The following is a 27,750-nucleotide window of genomic DNA, read 5'->3' as shown; positions in this document are numbered from 1 at the left end:
TATGAATACAGCTTTTGTTTTACAGTACACAAGTATTAATCACAATAATACAAATATTAATAACTTGTCCATTTACAAGGTCACCTTATGAATGTGGCATTTATGATTCCACAAGTTACATACTAAGGATACATTATTTTTGTTTTGTAATTGTTCTGAAATACAAACTTGAAGACCCTACAAAAGGTCAACCAACTTGACAGACAAAGACATCCAGAAACATCCATGACTCTAAGTACCTATGAAAACAATTTCACATTAGTTAGAGATAACTTGTAGTCTGTAAAATGGTGTCTAGTCCCTCTCTAGGTCTATATGTTCCACAATAGCAGATATCTGGCCCACTATGGCCTTGCTGGAGGCACACAAAACTCGTCTACTAACAAGATCAACTGGACCACCTGCAAAAAAGTTTAAAAAAGCATCATGTTCATTGTCAATAACCAGGTCCCAGTCTCACCAAAGGTAAATTCTGGACAAAATCATCAAAATATATTTAAAAAATATTTTTTTATATAACATTATGTGTAGATTAGAAGCCAGTTTTTCCGGTAAAATTTACCTCAAAAGAATTCCTAAATTTACTGTTAACATTAATTGGGGTAGATTTGTCTACAATTACTGTCTGTATTACCTCCCCTGACAAGGCTCAGTTTGCTGTTACATGCTACATTGTTGCAGAAAATTGACCAGACACTCATGTAAATAAAATGTAATGATTGTTTGCCGGAAATGTCTATATCATTTTCCACCTTCAGCTTGCTTACTTTGGAAACTTCAAGCATTCCTTATATTTTCTTGTTTCTTAGTTCTTCAAGCTGAATTTTCCATTTTCATATCTATATAAATCTAATAATTGACTGTAATTTGTTTAGAAATCTTCCTTTCAGAATTCCTTTTCTTATTTCCCCTAAAATGAATTGGAAAGTAGCATGAAATCCAAAATATTACCAAGCATGAAAGTTTCCAAATTTCTGGTCACTATTATTCATAAAAACTTGTATGATAACATTTTTAATGATAAATTATGTTAAAACTTTCTGTCCCAAGTACACAGAACTGAATGTATTCACAAAAATGTAATTACAAGTACTTAACATATTATGCTCAAAGTGTTGTAAAGGTAGTTAACTAACTTACTGTCCTCAGTTAGATGCAAAAGTGATGTAAAACCAATTTAATCAAGATCACATTTACTTGCCTCTGGGATCTACAACAGACCATACAGCTTTCAGATCCCTGCACAATGAAAACCCTATCTTGCATTTGTGATGCTGTAAAAATTAAACCAAAATTATCTGACCTTACCTTTGGGATCTACAACAACTCCTCCAGCTTCCTGCACAATTAGAATCCCAGCCGCAATGTCCCAGATATGGATTCCATACTCAATGTAAGCCTCCCCCTGACCTCTTGCCACAAGACACATATCGATTGCTGCAGACCCATATGCTCGGATGCTAAAATAACAATGATGCTTGATGAAATTTAGTGGGTTCATTCTCAACAAGAACTTGAAAAGCATCCATATCACACAATGGGGCTGCACTCAACAAGAACTTGAAAAGCATCCATATCACATAATAGGGCTGCACTCAACAAGAACTTGAAAAGCATCCATAGTAAATAATGGGGATGCACTCAAGAACTTGAAAAGCATCCACAGTACATGTTGTGGATGCACTCCACAAGAACTTGAAAAGCATCCAGTGTACATAATGAGGATGCACTCGACAAGAACTTGAAATGCATCCATAGTAAATAATGGGGATGCACTCAACAAGAACTTGACAAGCATCCATATCACATAGTGGGACTGTACTCAACAAGAACTTGAAATGCATCCATATCACATAATGTGGCTGTACTCAACAAGAACTTGAAAAGCATCCATAGTACATAATGGAGATGTACTCAACAGAAACATGAACTGCATCCATATCAGAAAATGGGGATGTACTCAACAAGAACTTGAAATGCATCCATATCACATAATGGAGATGTACTCAACAAACACTTGAAATGCATCCATAGTACACAATGGGATGCACTGAAGAACTTGGAAAGCATCCATAGTACATGATTGGGATGTACTCGACAAGAACTTGAAAAGCATCCATAGTACATAATGGGGATGTACTGAACAAGAAGTTGAAATGCATCCATATCACAAAATGGAGATGCACTCAACAAAAACTTGAAATGTATCCATATCAAATAATGGAGATATATACAGCAAGAACTTGAAATGCATCCATATTACATAGTGTGACTGTACTCAACAAGAACTAGAAATGCATCCATATCACATAATGGGACTGTACTCAACAAGCACTTGAAAAGCATCCACAGTACATAATGGAGCTGTACTCAACAAGAACCTGAACTGTATCCATATCACAAAATGGAGATGCACTCAACAAAAACTTGAAATGCATCCATATAACAAAGTGTGACTATACTCAACAAGAACTTGAAATGCATCTGTTTCATATAATGGGGCTGTACTCAACAAGAACTTGAAAAGCATCCATGTCATATAATGGAGATGTACTCAACGAGAACTTGAAAAGCATCCATAGCACATAATGGTGCTGTACTCAACAAGAAAATGAACTGCATCCATATCACAAAATAGAGATGTACTCAAAAAAAAACTGCAACCATATTACATCAAGTGGGTGTACTTAATAAGAACTTGAAATGCATCCATATCACATAGTGGGACTATATTCAACAAGAACTTGAAATACATCTGTATCACATAACGGGCTGTACTCAACAAGAACTTGAAAAGCATCCATAGTACATAATGGGGATGTACTCAACGAGAACTTGAAAAGCATCTATAGTACACAATGGAGCTGTACTCAACAAGAACCTGAACTGCATCCATATCACAAAATGGATATGTACTCAACAAAAACTGCAACCATATTACATAAAGTGGGTGTACTTAACAAGAACTTCAAAAGCATCCAGAGTACATGATGGGGATGTACTCAACAAGAACTTGAAAAGCATCCACAGTACATGAAGGGGATGCAATCAAGAACTTGAAAAGCATCCATAGTACATAATGGGGATGTACTCACCAAGAACATGAAAAACGTCCAAAGTACAAAATGGGGATGCACTCAAGAACTTGAAAAACATCCATAGTACATAATGAGGCTGAACTCGACAAGAACTTGAAAAACATCCATAGTACATATTGGGATTGCACTTAAGAACTTGAAAAGCGTCCATAGTACATAATGGAGATGCACTCAAGAACTTGAAAAACATCCACAGTACATGATGGGGATGAATCAAGAACTTGAAAAGCATTATAGTACATAATGGGGATGTATTCAACAAGAGCTTGAAAAATATCCATAGTACATAATGGGGGTTTACTCAACAAGAACTTGAAAAGCATCCATAGTACATGATGGGGATGCGCTCAAGAATTTGAAAAGCATCCATAGTACACAATGTGGATGCACTCAAGAACTTGAAAAGCATCCAGAGTACATGATGGGGATGTACTCAAGAATTTGAAAAGCATCCATAGTACACAATGCGGATGCACTCAAGAACTTGAAAAGCATCGAGAGTACATGATGGGGATGTACTCAAGAATTTGAAAAGCATCTATAGTACACAATGCAGATGCACTCAAGAACTTGAAAAGCATTCAGAATACATGATGGGGATGTACTCAACAAGAACTTGAAAAGCATCCATAGTATATAACAGGGATCCACTGCAGAACTTGAAAAGCATCCATAGTATACGATGGGGATGCACTCAACAACTTGAAAAACATCCAGAGTACATGATGGGAATGTACCCAACAAGAAGCTGAAAAGCGTCCAAAGTACATAATGGGGATGCACTCAAGAACTTGAAAAACATCCATAGTACATGATGGGAAAGCACTCAAAAATTTGAAAATCATCCACAGTATATAATGGGGATGAACTCAAGAACTTGAAAAGCATCCATAGCACATAATGGGGATGTACTCAACAAGAACTTGAAAAGCATCCATAGTATATGATGGGGATGCACTCAAGAACTTGATAAACATCCATAGTACATAATTGGGCTGCATGCAAGAACTTGAAAAGCATCCATAGTACATAATGGGGATGTACTCAACAAGAACTTGAAAAGCATTCATAGTACATAATGGGGATGTACTCAAGAAGAACTTGAAAAGCATCCAGAGTACATAATGGGGATGCACTCAACAAGAACTTGAAAAGCATTCATAGTACATAATGGGGATATACTCAACAAAAACTTTAAATGCTTCCATATTATATAATGGGGATGTACTCAACAAGAACTGTAATTGTGTCCATATTACACAGCTGACCTTGCCAGTATGGTGCATTACTGGAGGAAGCTTTCAATGTGTTGTAAAATTTAAAGCTACCAAGGATCATAAATCTATCCATCTTTTCCCCAATTGGAAATTGATAAAAATCAAATTTCACCTATATCTTCAGATAAATATCCATACCAAATTTGTTTTTGATCCATAAAGGCCTTCTAAAATTATAGTCAAATCCAAAAGTCAATGTATGGGACTAAATGGACACGAGATGGACAGACAAAGCAAATACTAATGCTTTCTCTAAATATGTGGCATGGGCATTACCAAAAATTATGTGACGATACATTCTGTTATATAGTTAGGATTCATGTGCCCAAACAACATGACAAATAATTTAGCTTAAATTACAATAATGACATTAAACATCGGTAGTGCTATTTCTTACAGCACATCCCATGTTACATATTTTTGATAGAATCCACAGAAAAAAGCGAGTGTTCAAGTTTTGCAGTGAAAACTGCCAAAACTAGAGACATTTTTCATTTGAAACAAGCCAAACTTAAATTGTCAATCACAGCAGTTGGTGATATTTCCTATTTTTAAGTCACACCTATTACCTATTTAAAATGATTACACAGAAGATATTTGCTTGAAATGAGTGAATAACATATATTTCATCGAATGGGTGAAAATACTACAGTTTTTCACCCACGAGATGAAATGTATCCATTATTCACTCGTTTCAAGCAAATATTCTTTTCATTTTATGCTCACATACGTTGGCTACCTAAAGTTTGTAACGCAGTGAATTAGCAGATTTCTTACGGTAATGTCAGCTGTTTACCGTACATGTTATGATGTGCTGTGTACCTACGCACAAAATTAGTTCCACATCAGATTGACAAAAATTAACTGATATTTCCAGAATAACAAACTACAAGTTTCAAGGATAACAGATGGGGATTATAAATAAGACAATGACATGTATATAAGGAAACAGTAGTTCACTGACAGAAAATCAAAGGGAGGTAAGTATGTTCTGACCCCAAAAAGTAGTTCCTGTAGTGAAAAAATAACTATTTTTTCACTACAGTGAAATATCAATATTATTTTAATTAGAAACTCAAGTAATTCACTGCTTTGCATAAAATAAAAGCATTTCCTGATTTTCTTTAAATAACGTGATCCCATTAGTCAAATGTCAGGACCCACCTTGCCTACAAAAATTTACCCCTGAGCAAGATAATGACAAATTGAAAATGGATATTTAAGATCCAACTGCCTAATATTGGTGATCTTGAGGTCAAACTGAAACTTTTATATAAATAAGCAGTTAACCTGATAAATAACCGTACAAATTTAATCATCTTGCCTAAACAAAAAACGAAAAACTAAAAAAACCAAACACATACAATATTTCTGGAAGGTCCGTAAACAATAGTGAATTGGGGTCATCCATTCAGCATGTGCACAAAAAAATCAGCCATTTTACCCCCCACCCCTGGTTGCATAGTGTGCTTTTATCTACCCCCCCCCCTTTTGTGTGTATGTAACCTTTTGCTTATCACACCCACCCCCAAACTTCATACTTGCATAGTTCAAACAATGTGATCAGTGGCAATGTTCTCAGCTGCCAATTCAGTTTTGTTGTGGCATTTGATGCTTGGGATGCATGATAAATGCCACATATTGAGCATGGTCATTTCTTAATCAGTTTGAAAGTGATGGACAGTACATATGAAAGGAAGATTCCATTGGCACTTTTGCAGATACATATCCTATGTGTATGCCAGAGAACAAAAGTATGGAGTGGTCTGGAAACCAGAAATGGACAGTGAGCAGTCTGTCCGCTTGTTTATATGGAGAACTTCCATTTGGTTTGAAACTCCAATATGTTTAGAGTGTTATGGACCCCCTGGTGACAAGTGTGAAATTATAAATTAGTGAATGAAATAATTAAGGGGTACAAACAGGATGGTGTGCAATTACTACAGGCTGCTTGTTTTTGACTAATGCATGTAGGTTTTACTCACAGTAGCTATAATATAGTTTGTGTTATTATGTGTGTATGTACTACTTGGTCTTACTCCTTCACCCCCATATGCACATGTATATAAACTTCAACCCACTTTCCCCAATGTGTACATACTAAATGGAGTCTCTAATAAACCTGTTCAATGTTGAATCAATTTACAAATTAAAAAGGATCAAAGTTTCAATCAGATAAAGCCCTAAAATATATCAAAACCTTACATCTGACCCTGTCACTTTATTATACTAAAGCAATTAGATGACATAAGTCTGGTAAGAAATGGGAATGACAGTGGCTCAGTGGTTAGTGTGTCTCAAAATCAGCGAGCTGAAGGTTCAAAACCTGCATAGACCAGCCTAAGTCAGCTGTTAAGACATGTTTCTGAGAAATGCATTTTATTACCACTGCCTTGGCACTAAATACTTTTTTAATTTGCTGATATGCTGTTCAAAGCCTGATGTGCTGTTCAAAGCCAATCAATCAACCTTGATAAAAGAATTTTTAAAACGTTTACCTGATCATGGGGATAAAGTCCTGCTTGTCACACCATAAGAAAATTAACAGCTCTTTTGAAAAGTAATATAAAGGTACATGCAAAAATTACATAACTAGTTGCCAAATTTGACCCTAATAAAACAGTGACAGGCTAAAATAACTGGTTAGCCAGAAAAGGGCTGAACTATGGAATTTTCTATTTAAGATTTAACCCCCATTTAAATTTAGTCTTCATCCATTATTCATAAATGTTTTACTTCATATTTCTCTCTTTCTCTGAATTATGTTTCCTTTACAAACAAATAATTCATCAGTTTAGTGATGAATTATTTATTTCTTCATCTTTCTTACTAAAACTGAGTCTCATTGGTAATTATTTTTACTTGACTGTACTTTACACTAGAGGTGGGCAGTAAAAGCACATTTTATAATAAGACCTTGCAAGTTTCAATTGGCAAATGTATTCTTTCTTTGAAATGAATTATCTTTCAAACTACCTGTTGTTGTGATGGAGTTGAACACCATTTTTCATTTTTCAGCACCAGATAGGCTATACAATGTGGCCAGTATAACTGGTGGAGGAAGAAACAGGGAAACCCCACAAAGAACCACCAATGCATGGAAAGCAACTGGCAAGCATTCTCACATACCCACACTGGTCGAGCCCAAGACTCGAACCTATGCAGAGGTGAGATGGCAGCGATCTGTAAAAGTGAGCAATTTAGATCACTTTCTACCCAGGACCCACAAAACTACCTGTTCATATTTAGCTATTTTAGCCATCACAAACACCAATAGATATTTGTGTGGTCAAACATCCTCAGATTAAAAATTCGACAATATAAAAACTCTGAAAGATTAATAAAAATTTCAGTGCTAATGATAAAAATGCTGTTGTAATATAATTCTGTATCCCTGGCTGATATACCAGATGATAAGTGTAACCTTACCCATGTGATGACTGGATGATTTTCAAATGATTATTAGATTTAGTTTTAGCTTCATTTCCACTCCGAGCATTACCTCCTTCTATTATAACCACAGATTGAGAAAGATCTGGAGAAAGAAAAGAAATGTATAATGTTGTGACCTTGTAATGTTACATTTAGACAGAAGAGTCATTGTTCACAAGTGTATTATAATACCTCCTGATGCAGTGCTAAAATATTTTGTCTATAATATTGTCCAGGCATAGATGGATGCTTACATTGCATGTACTGTATATATTATAGGTTGAGTCCAACTGCAAACATAGATCCTGATCTGCCTTATCGTAGTGCACCGGCAGATCAAGGACTAGTTTGTTTCTTCTACTGATTTTCCTAAAAAAGTGCAAAGACCCAGCTATTCTGGTGCATTATGTGATGGCAGATTGGGGTGTGTGCAGTTGTTGGCAGCTGGTCTTGTCTTTTAAGTGAGTACATACTGTATATTCGTATTGAGAAGCCATTTTATTTGGAAAAGAAAAAAATTAATTAGGAAAATGTAACTGCCTCACTTATTATTATATTGCAGAAAGATTTTATTTTAGATTTCATGAATGTTTGTTACACTTCTTGTAAAAGTTTTCCAAAATGGCATACAAGGACTTAGCTTAGAAAACAATCTCCTGAATTCAATATATGTATTGCATTTATTTATATTTTATCATATGGATTTATGATTTCATACAAAGACATAAATTCTAATTTCTTTTACATTATGCGTTGTAACATTTTCTAATTTGTGAGTGACCTTCCTCTTAAAGTTTTAACTGTACCCAAACATAAGCTCATTCCTAGAGGGGTCAGATTCCTTACTAAATCATTTTGAAGATATAATTAGTGTGTGCCGCTTCACCAAAAAGACAATACTCCATTGGGTGTCAGGTTTAATTTAATCCATCTAATTTTGCTTTATCTTGTATATTCAAATATTTGTTGGAAGAAAAAAGTTTAACAAAAATCTTGAATTTAAAAAATGATATACAAAAGAATTTTAGCATTTTGTATTTCTCAGATAAATTCAAGGATTTATCAACAAATTCAATGACATTTTAAGGTATAAACCATCTTTTTTTTAATTCAAGGTGTTTTCAAAGAAACACCTCAAATTTAAGGATTTTTCGTCCTAGTACAAACCATGTATAACTATCAAATAATTCATTACAAAGACTACTAACCTCATGAATCAGACAGGTGAATAAAGAATGTACTGAAATTTAAATAATCAAAATCAAGCCTTATTCATGTAAGACTTGGCTATAGTTACCTGAAATTTTTGAGACAGAAATCTTTGTACCATTGCACATTGCCCCTTGACCTTTCATAGAAGTGTACATTGTGTCTAGTATAGGACAATGGACTATTCCTACCACTATCTGAAACAAATACATGATCATTTTTCAACATTAAATACACCTTAATTTTGTCCAGTGTTTAATACAATACCTACTAACAACAGACATAATGTGTTCAATACTAAATAAATTAGCCAATTACATGTATTTGATGGAATTATTTTTGTTTTTTTTTTTGTTTTTTGGAGGGGGGATAACAATACAGTAGAACTTGTCTTGAAAGACCACCCCTTCTGCCAAAAAATAATGGTCTCTTAAGACAGGTGGTCTCTTGTGACAGATCATAACACCATATAACCAATAAATCTGTGCAAGGAGATCCTGGTCTCTCAAGACAGGTGGTCTTTCATAGCAGTGGTCTCACAAGACAGGTTTTACTGTATTACAAATGCCAATACTGATATGAAATAAATCACAGTTCCATCTAATGATAAGTAATGTCAGTTTCCTAGCTGCACCCATTTATATTTACAAACTGACACAAAACCACAACGTGTTGGTTTAGTTTTAAGGACATTTTCAGAACTTTCCTGTCTTTATTATGCTCATGAAATGAAAGCTAAGCGTCCTTCCCAAGGGCACACCAAAGCAGCTGACCCTAGCAAGCACGGGGCAGTCTCAAGCCCAAGACCACTGGATTGAGTCAGAAGCTCCGTCAACTGAGCTACTGTGAATTTTTCCCTAACTCGTTAACCCTGCGTGCCACATTCACAAGACAAGAAGTTGTGCCCTAATTCCGAGCTCTGTATCATCAACATCATTTATGATACACCATAGCTGATGGTATTAGAGAAAAATAGACAGATGTTGCTCTACAATTAAAAAAAATATAATGTGGACTTTCTACCCACATAATAAAATACAGTGGGGAAAATAAGTTTTGAGAACCAATTTTTTTAGGCAAAAAATTACTGCATTTTGGAACCAAAGTTTGTGTCTCAGTTTTAGACTTTTTGGCTGGAGAACTAAAGCAGACTACTCTGAACTTCACACAGACACGTGAATCTTGGCAAAAAGCAGGACAATTGTGAGATTTGGAGTAAAAATTGGCCAGGACAGGAAAACGATGGGTCCAATAAAAAAGTGCAATTCTTAAAATGTGGTACATGTGAGTGAAATAGCCAATCCAAAACAATGTCTTTAATATAACTAGGAATCCAACTAAACAAAAATATCTCAGAAGCAGAAGTATTTGGACACAGAGGTAACCCTAAAAATGTGCTTCCTACACCTATTTCTAGCAAAAATGACAAGAATCTGCATGGTTAATGAATTGATGTTTACAAGAAATAAGCAACAGAGCTAAATGGATGCAACTGATCAATGTAGCAAAATATACAATTTGAATTAAACTTAATTGAGAAGTCCAGTACTGAGTAAGGTGGGACAAAACTGTATTGAAGCAAGAAGTTTAGAAAAACTTTTGAGCATTGATGTTTATTTATGGTCTGGGCAGACAAACCGATAGGTGGATGTACAGACACCAAGGATTAAAGTGATGTGCTTCCACCACAGCAGACTCAATAACAAACCAAGTGATCTACCTTTGCCAGAATGGTGTTGAACTCACCCATGTAATGCTTGCAATAAAAGCTGCAAAACACTGACCAACAGTGTACTTGTAACTGCCAAAAGTCAAAATAGCATGAAGTATTGATCATAATGACCTACTTTATGTGGAATGTGTTACACCCAAAAAGACACATTGACATATTAACTTAAATGATAAAGTGATAAAAAGTACCAAATAAGTAGATCAAACTGTCCTACTTATGGTGATGTAACATTTTACCCATCAGGTTGTATAAACCAAGATTATCCAACCAAAATTACTAAGAAACTGACATAAAAGAAAAAAAATTCAAAGATTTGGGAAGCATGACATTTAGTCAAAACATACTTTTCTAATTTGGTGTTATATAAATCAAGATGTTTCCACATATAGGGAACCCCTTTCTTCAACACCCTTCATTATAAAATAGATAAAAATAAGTCATGGTATAGTACCCTAATTTGTACACCTCCCTCACCAATTTCTTGCCACAGATTTTAAATAAATACCATGTTTTATCACCAATATAAATTAGTCTCTACTGTTAATCTAATAAGCCATGTTATATTCTTGAAGAAACAACTGTCAAATCCATTTTATGTTTAAATGAATAATGATGTTATAAGTTTCTATTTGCTAATTTCCATTTCAAATATGTAAATAATCAGTCCCTGTTTTGTATTGCTAGAATGCTACTTTTGAAAGATGTCAGTTCTTAAATAACTAATTGTTAATCTAATTTGGATTGAACTTTACAGAATGCAGTTACTAGAACTAAGTCCTCTTTATGTTTCCCTTCAATGCATTGTTTACAACTGTTGTTCGAGCCAGGACAAACAACAGCCCACTCACTCAATGATCATATTTCAACCATGCACCAAACAATGCTATTCTTCAAATAAGTTTATCATCTGAATTTATAATAAATCATTAGATTTACCAACTTAATAAACTGCAAATCATCCAAGTTAACCCTACAACCACAAGTTGCTGCAAATACTGAACACCATTTTTATATTTATAAACAAAATCAAGGTATCTCCAAAGATGCTGCTAGAATGTTATCTAAAGGGGGGGGGGCCTCCAAATAAGCGGTAGCAGAACAAAAAAACGGTGAGGTGGGGTGAAAATACCCCTAGTTCATTATTTTCATAATAATGAAATGTCCATCTCTCTTTCATTATTCTCCACTCTGTTAGAGCTATACTCAAATCAAAATTCTCAAAAAGATTTCTCTTCAAGCTGTATAAGCATTAATCTCTTGATTATTTCTAAGCTTAATCTGTTCCTTATTTGTATATGAATATTGTTCTGTGCTGAGAATCCCATTTCACAGTCTGCTGTCTGAAGGGGCATATGTACTGATAGCTTAGCCACCTTGAACAAGTTGTGAAACTGTTCTTTATGACTGTTTTGTACAATTTTTCACATCACATTGGTATTCTGCCTTGTTCTTTCGTGGATATCTCCAACAACAGATCTATCACTAATATGAGGTCTACCAAAATTTAATTTTCTTGAATCAGTGCTTTGCTGACTACTGTGCCAAATATCTTATCTGTTCCATAATGCTGCATTATGGTCCATCAGTACTGGAGTTTGCTTTCTGAGATGGAATAATTCTGATCCTTACTTTTTAATTTCTTTTTAGATTCTCACTTATTCAATGTACCTCAACTTTTTATGGGTTATAAATTTTTGCAGTATAAGATCCCTCAGGTTAAACTGAGAAAAGAATTGAAAATTGCACTCTACTTTTAAATTGCACTTGTTTTAATTCATCTTGGTAATCTGGGTTTTTATATATTTAGAAATACTGCTGAACTGATTGTAGACCAGCATTTCACCTGATTTGTCCATTTAGCATGTACACAGACTCATACTGACCATCAGTTTTGGGTTCAAAATCACGTCATTTCCACTCCCCCAGCTCCTCCAGACTGATATACTTCAAGACTCTAAAAAACATTGTCCTAATTGCTATCATCAGCCAGTATTTGCTGAAATAAATTGTCATCTGATGATGAACCAATGTTTGGAGTCAGCCATTTTGAGTTTTCTAGGTAAACTACCTTCACAAATGCAAGATTCAAACTACAACAGAATGCTTGTTCTAGGGCCCAATATGCCAATTAAGTTTAGTTTAACAGCCATTCCATGTCAAGGTAAAGTATTTAGATGTGTCAAGAGCTGTCTACCAGAAAAAAAGACAATGCTATGATGCCTCTACCCACACCATGATTTATACTGTGACATTCACTTCATGGATCACCAGTTAAATAAAAGTTCTATACTGGACAGAGTACATTTTTATATGAGCAACTTAAAACTAATTTGTGGGAGTTCTTGCATAGCACTGTTCTCGAAGTGTGTGAATTTGTACAAATATTTTGTGAATCATGCACCTATGTGCCCTAGAGCATCTGTGCATGCGGTCTTTAATTCAAGTTAGTGTAAAAATCATTATTATATTATAAGCCTTACCATGATTGTAACCTTTGACTGAGGTTTCTTTATTACCCTAATTGTAAGCTGCCCTCTAGAACAAAATATATCTTGTGTATCTAATATGTTTTCATTTTGGCAGTTTTCAATTTTAATATAAAATCTATACATTTAATATCACGCTGCCAATGATGTCTCTGTAGCTCTTGAAACACATAATTCAAAATCCACTGTAACTTTGATCTCTACCATTTAACCAATCTATTCCAATGCTAACAAGTGACAAATTCCTGATAACAATAAATGAATGGAAACTGATGATAATTCATACAGCTTCTAGCAATTTACTACCAAAAAAACCCCCAAATCACAGTGTGAACATGATTTTTGCTGCCAGGCTCCATCATCTACCAGAATACACCAAGTCTTCTAGTCAATCTGGTAACAAAAAATCTAATGCCCATCACCCGACACATGATTTATGTTTCTGTGACCTTGGCCTTTGAACTTCAGACCAGTTGTGATATTTACATTCTATGGTACACATCTTTACCTACTATGCTGATGTCAATTCATCTCCAGCAATATTTGATTATATTGTCAGTTCCAAACCTGTAACCATACAGAATTTGCTCATTGGGACCTTTAATCTCCTTGCCTATCATTCTTGTGGGATATTCCTTATTCACCCACCCACTTCAACCCAAGAACATATGTGGGACAAGAGAACCATGAATGGTATATTATATATATAGTACGCTATATTGGCACTAGTCTAAACAGGTCATGGTTGATTCTGAAGATTATTGACTAACAGGTCTCAATGACCTTGATATTATGTCAAGGTATGTGGTCTTAATGAAACTTACTGTGTAGAAACCATTTTCTTATTAGACTAACCATGACTGTGATGTTTGAGGTTTATACCTCAAATTCTAAAAGTTTAATCCAGTAACAGTAGAAAAACCATTTTCTTCTGTCTGTCAAAGTGACCCTGACCTTGACCTATGGAACCTAAAACCAATAGGCTTCTTCCTTACCCACACTGCATCTACAAAGTTTGTCCAGGTCTGTGATGTTAATTTGTGGATGCCATTTTTCTTCTTTCAGGTTCTACTCTGGGTATTTGGAACACCAGTGAATGTCGGCAAGACATAGCAAAGTTGTTTGCTCCAGGGCCATTGTATGAGGTGGGTGATATGGGTGACCACACAGAATGCCAAGCTGCAGGGGCATTTTGCAGAGTCTTCTGTATTTGTTTCGGGGAGGGAAGTACAGGGACGTGGATGCTGAAGGGAATGCATGCCCATGACACTGTTTCATCAAGCACAAACTTGTGATGGCCCTTGTCTACATGTCTGTCAATGTGGATAAAGTTAACATACATTTACAAGTCTTTTAACTACTTGGATGAACATTTATTTCTTGTCGCTATTAGAAAAACTGACACTGACAACTGTTGAAGATGAATATTTTGAGAAATAAATTTGCAATAACAAAACAATACCCTAATTCTGACATACAGAAACAAATTGTGACAGTGTAGGCATTACAATATTCTCAAAGTACACAGCCATATGAAATTTCAAAATATCCAAACAATTAATATATTTTGAAATTTCATATGACTGTGTACTTTGAGAATATTGTAATGCCTACACTGTCACAATTTGTTTGTCACAGCTTGCTTTGGTAATAACTTGCCTCTAAGGTTTAGTAAGTGAAAATATCCATGCAAAGCAAGCAATCTTCCATGAGATTCACAAGAGATGTAAAGCCTGGTTGTGTACTTTCAAACTAAAATCAACCCCATTATTCGGATATCTAGTTAAAATCAACCCCATTATTCGGATATCTAGATAAAATCAACCCCATTATTTGGATATCTCGTTAAAATCAACCCCATTATTTGGATATCTAGTTAAAATCAACCCCATTATTTGGATATCTAGTTAAAGGAATGGTGGAAGGATATTATGACCATTGTGCCTGTAACAGCATCTGACACTCACACACACATGTGTACAATGTTTAAATTATGTATCTGTGGTAATTACAATATTTCATTGCACCTAAACATGTTTCTATGTCAGCTTTAATTTACTGTGCATGGTGTTAGGTTTTTAAAACCACTCACTGGACACAAGTCTACTTAAATTTTAGTTATATGATATTCAAATGGGACAGAAAACTTTGGAATTCTGTGTAGACAGGTTCCTCTTCAATGATGTTCATATCAAATTGCTGAATTTAAACAATAAAAATCTAGAAAGAACAGTGATTCAAACTGAAAGTACTTTGTGTACCAAGGTTATGGTCTTGTGAGGTTTCAATGTCTGAATTGATTTTGTGATATCAAAGCTTAAATTAGACATAAATGTGTCAAAGATGGTAAGAGGAACTAAAATTTTAATGAGCTAACTGGTTATAATTCTAAAAAGTTCCAAAAAGTGAAACAAATTTTTTGTTCACTACATGAAGTAAATAGGGATCATACAAGTCACTTTATAGATACCTCAAGGTTTCCATAAGTGAGAGATGAGCTTTGTATCAATGAAATGATAAACAACTATTTGGTTATTTTCTTGGTTTACCTCTTTGTTAATTGCCAGGGCGATGGATATTGATACATGTGGAATCCTGAAAATAAATGATTTACATTACAGGAATATTCATAAAATAAGATATTTATATCAGAGACTGAAAAATAATACATGTAATACAGCTCATGTGGCAGACTGTTTCACTCAGTACACATATAATTTCTATGATTATTGAACATTACTGTAACATGATTGTGTACAATGCATCAAAGTTTAATAAACATTTCAGTGAATCATTTATTAAAAATACATCAATGATTTAAAATTCAACATGTATACAATACAAAGTGGCTATATCACAGTAAACTACTGGGGTTATAAATGAAAGACTGTCATGTAGCAAAAGTAGGACCACTGACAGAAGTTGGAAGGGAAGTGCTGTTGTTATAAAAAACTCTGATGCTGGGATCCTGTAATTGATGGTAAATACAGGTCAGAATGTCTGTAACCCTCCCTGACTGCAGAAACAACTTGAAGTTGGGTTCCGCCTTCCTTGTTATAAAATCAACAGAATCTGATGCTGGATCCTTGGTCCAGGTGGTTGCCGGTGTGGGAGGAGAAGGGCTGAACTCCAGCAGTAACAGATGGAAAACTTCTTCAATGGAGGCCCAGAAGACTGGATCTTCCCATGACATCATGTAGTCTAAAATTGATGACATCCATTGAGAACAAACATCATTGTCCTTGGTGGTATGAAATGAGGCTGTGGGCTCCCATAATGCCTTGGACTTAGCAGGTGAAGAGTGCTGAGGTCTGCCACTCACGAAACCCGTAGAATGCCCCAAATTAGAAATTGTGACTTGAAGACAGTCACTGATTAAGGAGTATCTTTTCATGGCAAAGTGACAAGAGATTTGTGAAGTGACATCTGCTGAAGCATGAGGAACTGACCATGACATCATGACTAAAGAGTGTCTCAAGGTGGAATATGGGTTAGACTGGTCCCTGCACATGTTGGCATAACTCTGGTTTGACATACTGGGGGTTGGCTGCTGTGATTGAGTCTAAAAATAATGGTTGTTTTAGTCCCTCATAACACCTAGTATAGGGCCTAGGCTAGTCACAATGGAAAAAGGCCATTTGCATGGTGGGGGGGGATATCATCTGAATTGTAAGGTTGAAAGAGGTTATGGGATGTTTCATCCACATAACCTGTTCGTGTATCTGCTGAGTGAGATGGAATCGATGGCTGTTTGTTAGCTCTTTCCCTCACTGTTCCACAACAGAAATGGAATGGATGGCTGGCTGTTAGCTCTTTCTCTTGCTGTTCCACAATAGAAATGGAGTCTGAGAAGGCTGATAGGATTCACCAATAATTAACAGTCTAGTGGTGGTGACAAGGGTGCCAGAACAGTCTCCAATCGTGTCAATTTCCAGTGCTTCACAGCTGAAGGGTGAAGAGTAAACTTATCGCACCTGTCTGCCAGAAAATCTTGCACTAAGGAAAGAGCAGCATACAGACTGATGATGTCATCATCCTTTGAAGTATGTTTCTGTTGCTGGCCCATGGTTCTAACATGTAAGATAAAACAGCAGAACATATGAAAATGTGGAGCTCAGCACCTGTCATTTTGAATGCAATGTCAGTGCAGAGCTAAAACTTACAGTTGGGATGGCAATTCATAACAGGCAGTCTAATAAGCAATGAAGTACAGTCAACTCTACTTATATGCATAGCCTTGGGACCGGACCCAAGCTATGCATATAAACGGAGGATGCATTTAAGCGGAATTCATGTATATTTACAAAGAAAAACGGGACCATACTTTTGCTATGCACTTAAGTGATCTAAGCAATTAAGCGATATGCATTTAAGTCGAGCCGACTTTATATAGGTAAATATGATGAAAATAAATTATAAGGCCATAGACACCTGTCTTGTTTGAATACAGAGAGGGCACAGAGCTAAACCAAATGAAGGTTACCTGGAAAAAGGTGATAGCAGGCGAACTTAATGCCAATATGACCTATTGAAATGATCAAGGATGGCATGGACAGGTAGAATCATTGAAGCATGGTGTCTGGACTTTTAAGACTGCCTAGGTAAATAAATCAGCGATAGCAGACAAACTAATAAAGGTAAGAAATGTCCAGGTATAAAATAATTTAAAAGATAATGATAAACTTCCTTTAGGAAGACTCATTGATGGGGTCTATACATGTAAATCATAGAAACATGGTGCCAGAGCACTAGGAATGCCTTGGTAAAGAACACTCACCTATAGGTACCAGAAATGATGGAGTTATACAGATATAACGGGGTTCTGCAATACAAACCTTGGATTCATACAAATATTGCAGTCCAAACCTATCCTGTGGAGACGTATCAGCTACCCATTCAAGTGAAAAAGTGCTCTAAAAGATGCAAAGACAACAAAGTGTTAGCAAATTGAAAGGTAGAACTTTGTCAGCATAAGGAAAAGAGAAAGGTTGGAAAAAGAGATGTAGTATACATTCCTTTGAGGTGAAAGAACACCTCCAACTGAGAATGGTATGCTTCCAAGTTGAAAGTGGCTTGCAAGATCTCTCTTGAGAGAATGCATGCCGTTTCATATGAGAAGAAGTAGTAAGACTTTATAACTATGGGGAGATCACTCTGCCCAACTGCCACATGAATCAAGAGACAACTTTTAGCTCCCTTTTACTAAAAGTAGTATGGGAGGGATAGATTTGTGAGGTAATGTATTTACAGAAGAAACAAGATTTTCAAGAAGGCCATTGACTGTGACAACTGTATTGGATGTCTGAAGGGCACAATTTTATTTGCAACAAACTACCTTTGGATGAATGTGTGTGTACAGTCTCTTGGCAATCCTCCCAGCAGTTTAGAAGTTGCAATAACAATCATACATGGACAGATGGCCAACAGATGGATGGATGAATAACAGGCCATCACATAAGCTCTTCTGGTTTATGACCAGCTGCATTAATCCTCTCTGGATCGTTTGAAGCTGGCAAAATTAAGAAAATATTCAGACCTGCATGTTGGTAATTTTCAAGACAATTGTATTCATGTTCTGCATACAAAGTGCTGATGTAGGATTATTTCAAGAACTGTGAAATACAAATTTAATTTCTTTTTTCAAAAGTTGACATCATCCAAGATATATCTTTTGCAAAGTATTTGAAACACCTGGATACTATTAAAACATCATATCTAGGGTAACAATCCTATTGAATCCAATGTAAAATAAAATCAATGACATCATATCATAATTATGCCCGTTGTGAGTTATCATCAAACACTCCTATATTGATTCATATTATACAGATGCCCATAATGAGTTATAATATAATAATGCAAACAGTGAACTTTATTACAATGAATCTTATCATAATTAAACTCAGAGTTATATTATAATGATACTCATAGAAAGTCATATTATCATGATACTTGAAGCGAGTAATCTTATAATGGTCCTCATAGTGAGTCATATAATAGATATCTCATATTGAGTCATATTATAATGATGGTCAGAATGAGTCATAATGATGCCAAGAGTAAGTCATTCTATAATGATGCCCATTCAGTCATAATGATACCCAGAGTGAGTCACCAAAGAATGACTTGGTAGGTACTAGCAGTAAATCTATAAAAGAAAAAAGCAAAGTTCATAATTCATTTCTTATTGGCAATTAAAATCATCATAATAACTTCATGCAAAGAATTTCAGTTATTACTTCAAATTTTAATTTATTCATAAACATACCCATGAACAAAGTTCATGGTTCCATCTATTGGGTCAACAATCCAGGTTGGGTCATCTGTGAACTCACATTTCTTTCCTCCAGCAACTGTCTCTTCTCCTATAAACCTATTTTGATGGGAAAAAAGTATACAAAATAAAACTGAAACTGACCAGGTAATTTCACTCAGTTATTACATGGCCACAATCTTTTACATATAAATGTATGGATTCCAAAATGAACTGCGTGTAAAAGTCAGTTTCGTTGATGCAAATTTATTTTATTACACACTTTTCATGGGACTAACTGACTCCTCTGCAAAGGATTGTTTCTGTAAATCACCTGTCTCATAACAGAGATTACAATGGACTGCTAACTAACATGGTCACCAATATGATGTAAATTATTACATACACAAGTGGCCAGATAGAAGTGTGCCCATCTGAGAAATTGAGAAAAATTACTATGATATATAAAATTCAAATCTTAATAACTGTGAGATTTTACAAACAATTTTAATAAACTTTTCATAAAACATTTATGTTTCTTGTTTGAATCATACGGAATAGGGTTAGGGATAATGAGGGCTGAAAAAAAGCCTAAATTTGTTTGACATCAGAAGACTTGTTTTTACTTCTGTTCAATATTTTTTATCACACTATGATATGACAATTCCTAACTGTAAATAAAAATTTCCTCTTCATCTTTTAACAAAGAATTAATAAAACAAATCTTAAAGCATATTGAAGAAAATATTTATGCAATTACCCCTGATAACCGTTCAACAAAGATAGTGCCTTATTATTTGAATAATAAAATATTCTGAGTAACAGAAATGCATTCCTTGTAGGATAAAATCCACTAAGCCAAAGATATGAATCTTTGGACTCTGCCCAGTCTTGTACAATGAACATTTATATGTTCTAGCATCTGCTTGTGCACTGTATGTTGTTTGTCTATTCAGAAACAACATAAGAACAATCCATTATTAATGGTAATATTAATGGATAAAATAAGTATGTAATCAGATTCACTTTTTTTCTCTGAGTAACACAAGGGAAGTAATGACACTTCAGAAAATAACAAGCATGACCTACTATAATCATTACATAACAATCTGAGAACTTGTCTTGTGGATGTATAATAATTAGACTAAGAATTAGGTATCTGTTTATAATTTGCACTCTTGGAAATGTATCCTGCAAAAAAAGGATTAAACAGAATAAATTTTAATATGTTCTTATATCTTGTTTTATGAAGTGTGCTAGTCATGACTGAAAGACATGCTCTGTTCAATTTTCCAAAATGAATATTTTCACATATGAAAATAAATACTGTACCTCGAGAAGTCTGTGGTTCAGGAGTTAGCATGCAAGACATGTGACATAAAGGCCACAGGTTTCATGCCAATGGAACAGCTTGTGTCAGCATATGTGGTGTGTCTTTGTGGGGCTTCTTATCATATGTGGCTAATTTTTTGTTGGGTCTTTAAATTCATGGTTTGGGTTAATAATAAAATCCCCAAAATTGGAACTGCACAAAAATTAGATATACTATGGTATTAATCTATGACTCTGAAGATAACACTGTGCAACAAAACAATTATGTACACCTATTCCAAGTTTAATCCCTTAATCTCAGACAGCTTTAAAGCTACAAAGAAGGAATAAGACAGTGAAACCTGACCCTGATGATAACACCCTAAATACAGCTACGTGACATGCCTTCCATTGATAAAGAGTAACAAAATATCACCAGCTGCTATTGTCAAATTGGAAAACATGCATTTGAAAAGTTCAGTTGTGTAATCTGATCCAGAAGTTCAATTAGAAGGTTCATCAAGTACACACAGACCTTAGTGACCTCCAGTTAGCAGTTTCAAACTCCATGGATGTCAATGGTTTCTTGCTAGATCTCTAAAGCTTATGCAAATCTTGTTGGTTTTTTACATTTCACAGTGTGATGGTCATTATTTATCCTGCTGTAAGCAATACTTGAATAAGCATGACACAATGTCCAATTAATGCACCTTGGATAACTGTTGCCCTTCCTGCTTTTTTGAATAATGTGAATTTTCCTTTAAGATGCTGATTCAGCCATCAATTGTTCATTGTTTTTTTTTGTTTCAATTGTTCATTGTCCTTTTTGCCATCAATTGTTCATTGTCCTTTTTGCCATCAATTGTTCATTGTTCTTTTTGCCATCAATTGTTCACTGTCCTTTTTGCCATCAATTGTTATTGTTCTTTTTGCCATCAACTGTTCATTGTTCTTTTTGCCATCAATTGTTCATTGTTCTTTAAGCCATCAATTGTTCATTGTCCTTTTTGCCATCAATTGTTCACTGTCATTTTTGCCATCAATTGTTCGCTGTCCTTTTTGCCATTAATTGTTCACTGTCCTTTTTGCCATCAATTCATTGTTCTTTTTGCCATCAATTGTTCATTGTCCTTTTTGCCATCAATTGTTCACTGTCCTTTTTGCCATCTATTATTGTTCACTGTCCTTTTTGCCATCAATTGTTCATTGTCCTTTTTGCCATCAGTTGTTCATTGTCCTTTTTGCCATCAATTATTCACTGTCCTTTTTGCCATCAATTGTTCACTGTCCTTTTTGCCATCAATTGTTCATTGTCCTTCTTGCCATCAATTGTTCACTGTCCTTCTTGCCATCAATTGTTTACATTTGTTGGATGACAAATCTAGATCATGCTGCATGAAAAAGCCTAATCATACATCTGCATGAAAACCATGGGCAGATGAAAGATTTTGCAGTACTCATTTAAAGTTAGTCTTGAATTCTGACCAAATCCACTAAAGCTAATATGAATACCTGGATCCAGACTAAACCCTACCAAACTAATATCTGAATTTAACTGCAACTCACATATTTTCATTATTTTTTGCTATTATTGTTTAAGTTCATAATTTAAAGGCAATTTCAGGAAGGCTTATGGTCAAATTGTAACGGTCAGCAGATTATGTATCATGTAAGTATTCCTAATTGTATCCACTTATCTCAAATAGCTCTACAATTATAAAACAAACAAAAGTGTGATGCAAAATTTCTGACCCATCACCTTGACCTTGATGATAAAAATGTAAATGGTATGCAAAACACCTTCTAAGAAAGATGTATAAATATGTCAACATTTTGTCCCTTAATCTCAAAACACTGAGAAGAAAGTGTTCTGGAAAAATTAAAGAAGATAGCACAAGGGAAAATGTGATAAACCTATAGAGAATCTGAAAAATATAACAGAAAAATGAAAATATTGAATAGTGATATTGACACTGAACATAGGATACCCAGTGTGGTATACAATGCATCTTCTAATATTGACATATATTAAGTTTCATTTCTTAATTTTGTTTCATTTCTTAATTTTAAACAGCTTTGAAGTTGCAAGGAGTACACAAATGTGTGATGGACATATAGCAGATTTTTAATACTGTTCCAATGTGGGGGACAAAAGGTATTTTAAAAAAAAATAATAATAGCAGTAGTTCGTGTATTCACCTGTCCTGCATATAGGTAATCTATATGGGCAATTTATCTAACAAGTGTGGTCAATTTCTACCCAGCAGTTAAAAAGATAAATTTATGGTCAGTGAGACTGACAGATCTTATTATCCTCAATGCTAAAGCATGGGGATATAAAACCCATTTATCTGACAATCATGTTAATTTTGTATGTTCCAATCAAACTGCACTGATTAATGAGACCATATTTTGCTTACATGCGCTATTTTTGCTCTCCCACTTTTTCTCTCTCTCTTTTGTCAAACACAATTTACTAAAATGTGGTTTTGATTGCCTATAAAAATTTAGAAATTAAAAGTTTTAATTTAGTGGAGAATTATTTAACTTCATCAGGCATAAATGTAAGATCCTGCAACCTTGATCTCTGAACTTTCCACCATTTTCATGGGATCTTCCTCATAACCATGTGCAAAAAGTTGGATGATCATGCCAAAAAGACATGTAGACATGTTACCACACAAAGTTCCCAAAACTCTGATGGATCAACAGAAGACATTACCTGTAGAAGATGCAAGAAGGAATAATTCTTTCCACTTAGATTCACTTCACCAGAGAAAAGATGTTCAGTTTTGGGTCAAATTTCCATAATATTATCACTCTTCTGTCTTTTGTAGTCATAAAGTTGAATTATGTATTACTGACATTATTGTGTTGTTGTCTCTTTTCCTGGGGCTAGTACCCAGTCCAAGGTGAAAATTCCCTCCTCCCATTAGGAACTGAGATCAAGAACAAAACAACATGGACCCAGTCTGTGCCCTAGTAACATCTTTTCAATTTTGATGTAAAATTTATCAAGAAATCAACTGCAGAAGGAACTATATATATGACACAGTGGGAAATGTGCAATATTTCCCCATTATAATGTACCTCCGATTATAATGCAGCACTACTTCAAACCCCATGACTAAAATGATACCAATGTATAACAGTAAGGGTTGAAAGAAAACAAGATGAAACTTATTCTTATATCTTCACTTCCTTTTTGTGACCGTTCCTGTGGCCTAGTGGTTAGTACGTCTGCCTTGGATGCGAGAGGTCATGGGTTCGATCCCCAGCTGAGTCATACCAAAGACTTACAAAAATGGTACTAACAGCTGCCTTGCTTGGCACTCATCACTGAGAGGTTAGTGTTAGGACTGGTCGGTCTGGTGTCAGGATAATGTGACTGTGGTGTCAGGATAATGCTACATGTTTGCGACATGATGCCCCAGTGCAAGACATCACTATAAACTGCCACACTGCAGAGATCATAGCGATATGACTGAATTTTTTTAAAATCTATGTTAAAAATCCAAATCACACACACACACAGACATCCTTTTCAAAATACAATTATTTTAAAAAATTGATATTACCCATTATACCAGTTCTCTTTATTATACTATTCTCATTATACTGTGGTTCCAGATATATCATGGTCTGTATAGTTCAGTATATAATGCGGTCATCAGTTATGGACTCTGACTAATGCATTATAATAAGTTAGAACTGTAATAATATGACTGAATTGCTGGTTAAACTTGAACACAAGATAACAACTGCAATAGATTAAACTGAAAGCATTAATAAAGTTTGTATGGTGTCATTAATAAACAGAAAACTGAAGGAATAAATGTGCCACAATTTGATTATTGAACTTTTTCCATATGCATCCATTTTTGTGTGTGATCACATCACAATATGGCATGGATGTTCACCTGACCTCGTACAGAAACCCATTGAGCATACAAAGTAGGGAATCAGATTATCCACTAGAATATTTCCAAGAAAACTAAACTAGAATATTAAAAAAAACTAAACTATAATATTTCCAAGAAAACTCACTAACTCATAGAAACAAGACAATGTTTACAGCATTATGAGATCTATGTACAGTTTTGTGAGACATTATCAACTGATGTCAATTAGTACATACTTGTGTGTTGGAAACTTGCTAGAAAATCTGGACATGATCAGATGTTCCACAGCTTGATCTGTCTCTGTAACCAGGTCTGCAAAGGAAGCTTTAGTATCTACCTTCTTTTCTTTATAAAAGCCATCTTTCACCACCTAAAAAAGATACAAACATTAATAAACTGAAAGAATTCACAACATTAGTGATACAGCTGCCACTACTCCATGCAAAATTTGCATGTAGATTTTTTTAAAAACTTTCCTCTGCTTTGATTACTGCATGCCAAGTTTGTCTGTGAGTGTCACATATATAATGCTTTTCATATCATGTGCATATATTTGAGTGTTCAGTGTCTAGGAGTTTATATGAATACATATGATATTTCTCAAACACTATTCAGGGAGATTTTAACTTCATTTAAAAGATATTATAATGGACAAAATATGTACAATAACTTTTTTATTACTTTCTGGCAATTTTCTGCTTTTCTAACATTTTTGTGCCACATTTTATCATTCAAATCAGTCTTCCTGATTATCAAGGAGGTATTATATATGTGCTATGTACGTAAGCAATAGGTAACCCTCATAAAATGAAGTCTTTTCAAATAGGAGGAGAGTGCACATTTTTATGAGACTAGGATAATGTTTTCACAGACGACAATTATGCAAGATATCAAAATTGGGTGGGAGAAGAGTATTCACAATAGCAACAGTTAAGTATTGCATAATTATAATTAGTTTAACTCCCCAAAAAGCTATATTTTAATAGCAGCAATTACTTATCCTGTTGCTATTGCTTAGCTGAATTTGTCAGGTAGGTGGGAAGGCTGATGTCAATCTGATCAAAAACAGAGAAATTAAAAGTACTCACCATAGAGGGAGAGGTACACTTCATAGAATGTTTTGTGTCTTTCTGAGTAACATGCTGTGCCATAACAATGGACCCAGTGAAAAAATTCCTGTGCTCTGTTGTACTAATAAGCGGAGGTAAAAGGAGGAAAAGGTATTATGGGACAGCCCAAAAGCTGCTTTCATAATATCCTCCTGAGAGGGATGGTCAAAGTAGGCCCATGAGATAGCAACAGCTCAAACCTCGTGGGCTTTAAGTTTCATAAAGGTGAAGTTTCGATCGGTGAGAGATACATTGGCTCATTTGATTGTCATGACAATCCACTGGAAGACAGTGGCAACTGAAATGTCTACGGAGCCCTTAACAGGGAGAAAGAGATATTTCCTACCTTTTCTTTTTGCTTTGGAGACATTAAGATAAAAGCGAAGTGCACACACGGGGCATAAAACTCTATCTTGATCATCCCATGTACATATTCACTGAAACTGGGAACCTCTATGGGTAAGGGGATAAGACAGCCTGAGTCAATGGACAAGGTATGAATTTCACTTCATCTCGCCGAGGCAAGGGTGAGAAGGAACACAGTTTGGAGTGCAAGATCCAAAAAGGAAGCTTCACTCATTGGTTCATACAGTGCTTTCGTTAATGACCAAAGAACACAAGCAGCTTGATAGCCTTTGACAGTGGATACTGAACATCTCTTGGTCTCAAAGAGGAACAAAAGGAAAACAGCAAAGGAAGTTATAGAAGGGCAGACAAGACCAATATGTTTCCTACTGTACCAATCACAGATGATTCTCCACCTAGCATATCACAAGTCAGTGGGTAACAAACAGTAAACCTTGTTTGTCACCTTATCAAAGGACCAGACCTCCTCTTCTTCCTCATCCACCTGAGATGAGGGAGTGGGACTGAGAGAATGTGTCATTGCCACAGCTTCTGTCTCAAACTCATTGGAGTCAAAAAGGATGGAGAGAGCATCATCATCCTCATATTTAACGACACTCTGAGTAGGAGAGTGGCTGGGTATCAACATGTACCTTGATGGAGGGACAGAGGAATACTATGTGTCGCAGGCCCTGGTTGATCTGGAGGTGCAGAGAGGAGACGAGAACATCTCACTACCCTCAATGATGTAACACATGTAGCCTTCCGAAAGGAAACCACTTGGTGAGGTGATGGTGGGACACAAGCTGCAGCATCACTTCAACTGGTATGGCAAGGTCCACTAGCCGATGGGGGCATAATGGACCAAGGTCCCTGAGGTGGAAGGACCCATATTCCATAAGGTTTCATAGGTATAATTGGGTAGGGGGGACACCAAAACGGTCCCCATCCCTAGCCTCAATCCTGTATATGGATTGTAAATCCTGCACAGGGTGGGATGGAGGAAGGGGAAAGAGGGAGAAACTTGGTCCTGTCCCTGTCCCCATACCATGAGGTCAATGAGAAATAGATGGAGAAGACCTCATCTGTAATGGAAAGGGCCAACACTTTGCCAGAGTCATAATATGTATTGCAGTGTTCAAACTCCCTGATGGGAGGGAGCAACCCACTATCATGGTTCTCAACCTCCCCAAAGGGAGGGTGCAACCAACGGTTATGGTGATCAAAAGACAGTTAGTGTATCTGAGAAGCCTGTGATGAAAAGAAAACAAAAGAAAGCCACATATGGCTACTGTGAAGTGAAACATAGCCTACTGTTGGAGACAAGTTTTCAACAGTGAATGACCCTGTCCCTAATGTAAAAGGATGTAGTTTGTATCTCTTCTCAAAGTCTGTTTTCTTCAGTGAGATCTTTAATTCATAGGTAAATAGATGAAGATATTGAACAAACTAGTCAAATTAGCACAAAAGGCAACATATTTATGCTATGATAACATAACTACTTTTCCCACCATCCAGCAAATGAATTGCTTTAACCCTCTACCCTTATGACAAAAACACTTTTGAATCTGACATATTAACACCTTTGACTTACTC

At 35.4% G+C, this 27,750-nt stretch overlaps 1 protein-coding gene across 3 annotated transcripts in view; it reads right to left on the bottom strand.

Annotated features, from left to right (window-relative positions):
• The window catches only part of LOC149780945 (inositol monophosphatase 1-like), a 36,639-nt gene continuing 8,889 nt past the window's right edge, over nucleotides 1-27,750 (bottom strand). For all 3 annotated transcript variants that reach the window (XM_089938047.1, XM_089938049.1, XM_089938048.1), the window contains 7 exons: nucleotides 24,937-25,070; nucleotides 19,503-19,607; nucleotides 15,784-15,829; nucleotides 9,105-9,213; nucleotides 7,805-7,910; nucleotides 1,309-1,460; nucleotides 1-401 (listed from right to left, as the gene is read on the bottom strand). In XM_089938047.1, the coding sequence (XP_089794173.1) occupies nucleotides 295-401; nucleotides 1,309-1,460; nucleotides 7,805-7,910; nucleotides 9,105-9,213; nucleotides 15,784-15,829; nucleotides 19,503-19,607; nucleotides 24,937-25,070 (759 nt within the window). In that variant the 3' untranslated portion in view covers nucleotides 1-294. The remainder of the gene's footprint in view (nucleotides 402-1,308; nucleotides 1,461-7,804; nucleotides 7,911-9,104; nucleotides 9,214-15,783; nucleotides 15,830-19,502; nucleotides 19,608-24,936; nucleotides 25,071-27,750) is intronic.

This window comes from Sinohyriopsis cumingii, chromosome 16, assembly GCF_028554795.1.
Source record: "Sinohyriopsis cumingii isolate HCF-2022 chromosome 16, ASM2855479v2, whole genome shotgun sequence".
In the NCBI taxonomy this organism is placed as follows: Eukaryota; Metazoa; Mollusca; class Bivalvia; order Unionida; family Unionidae; genus Sinohyriopsis; species Sinohyriopsis cumingii.
The sequence above is the reverse complement of the archived record's forward strand: the minus strand, read 5'-3'. Positions and strand labels throughout refer to the sequence as shown.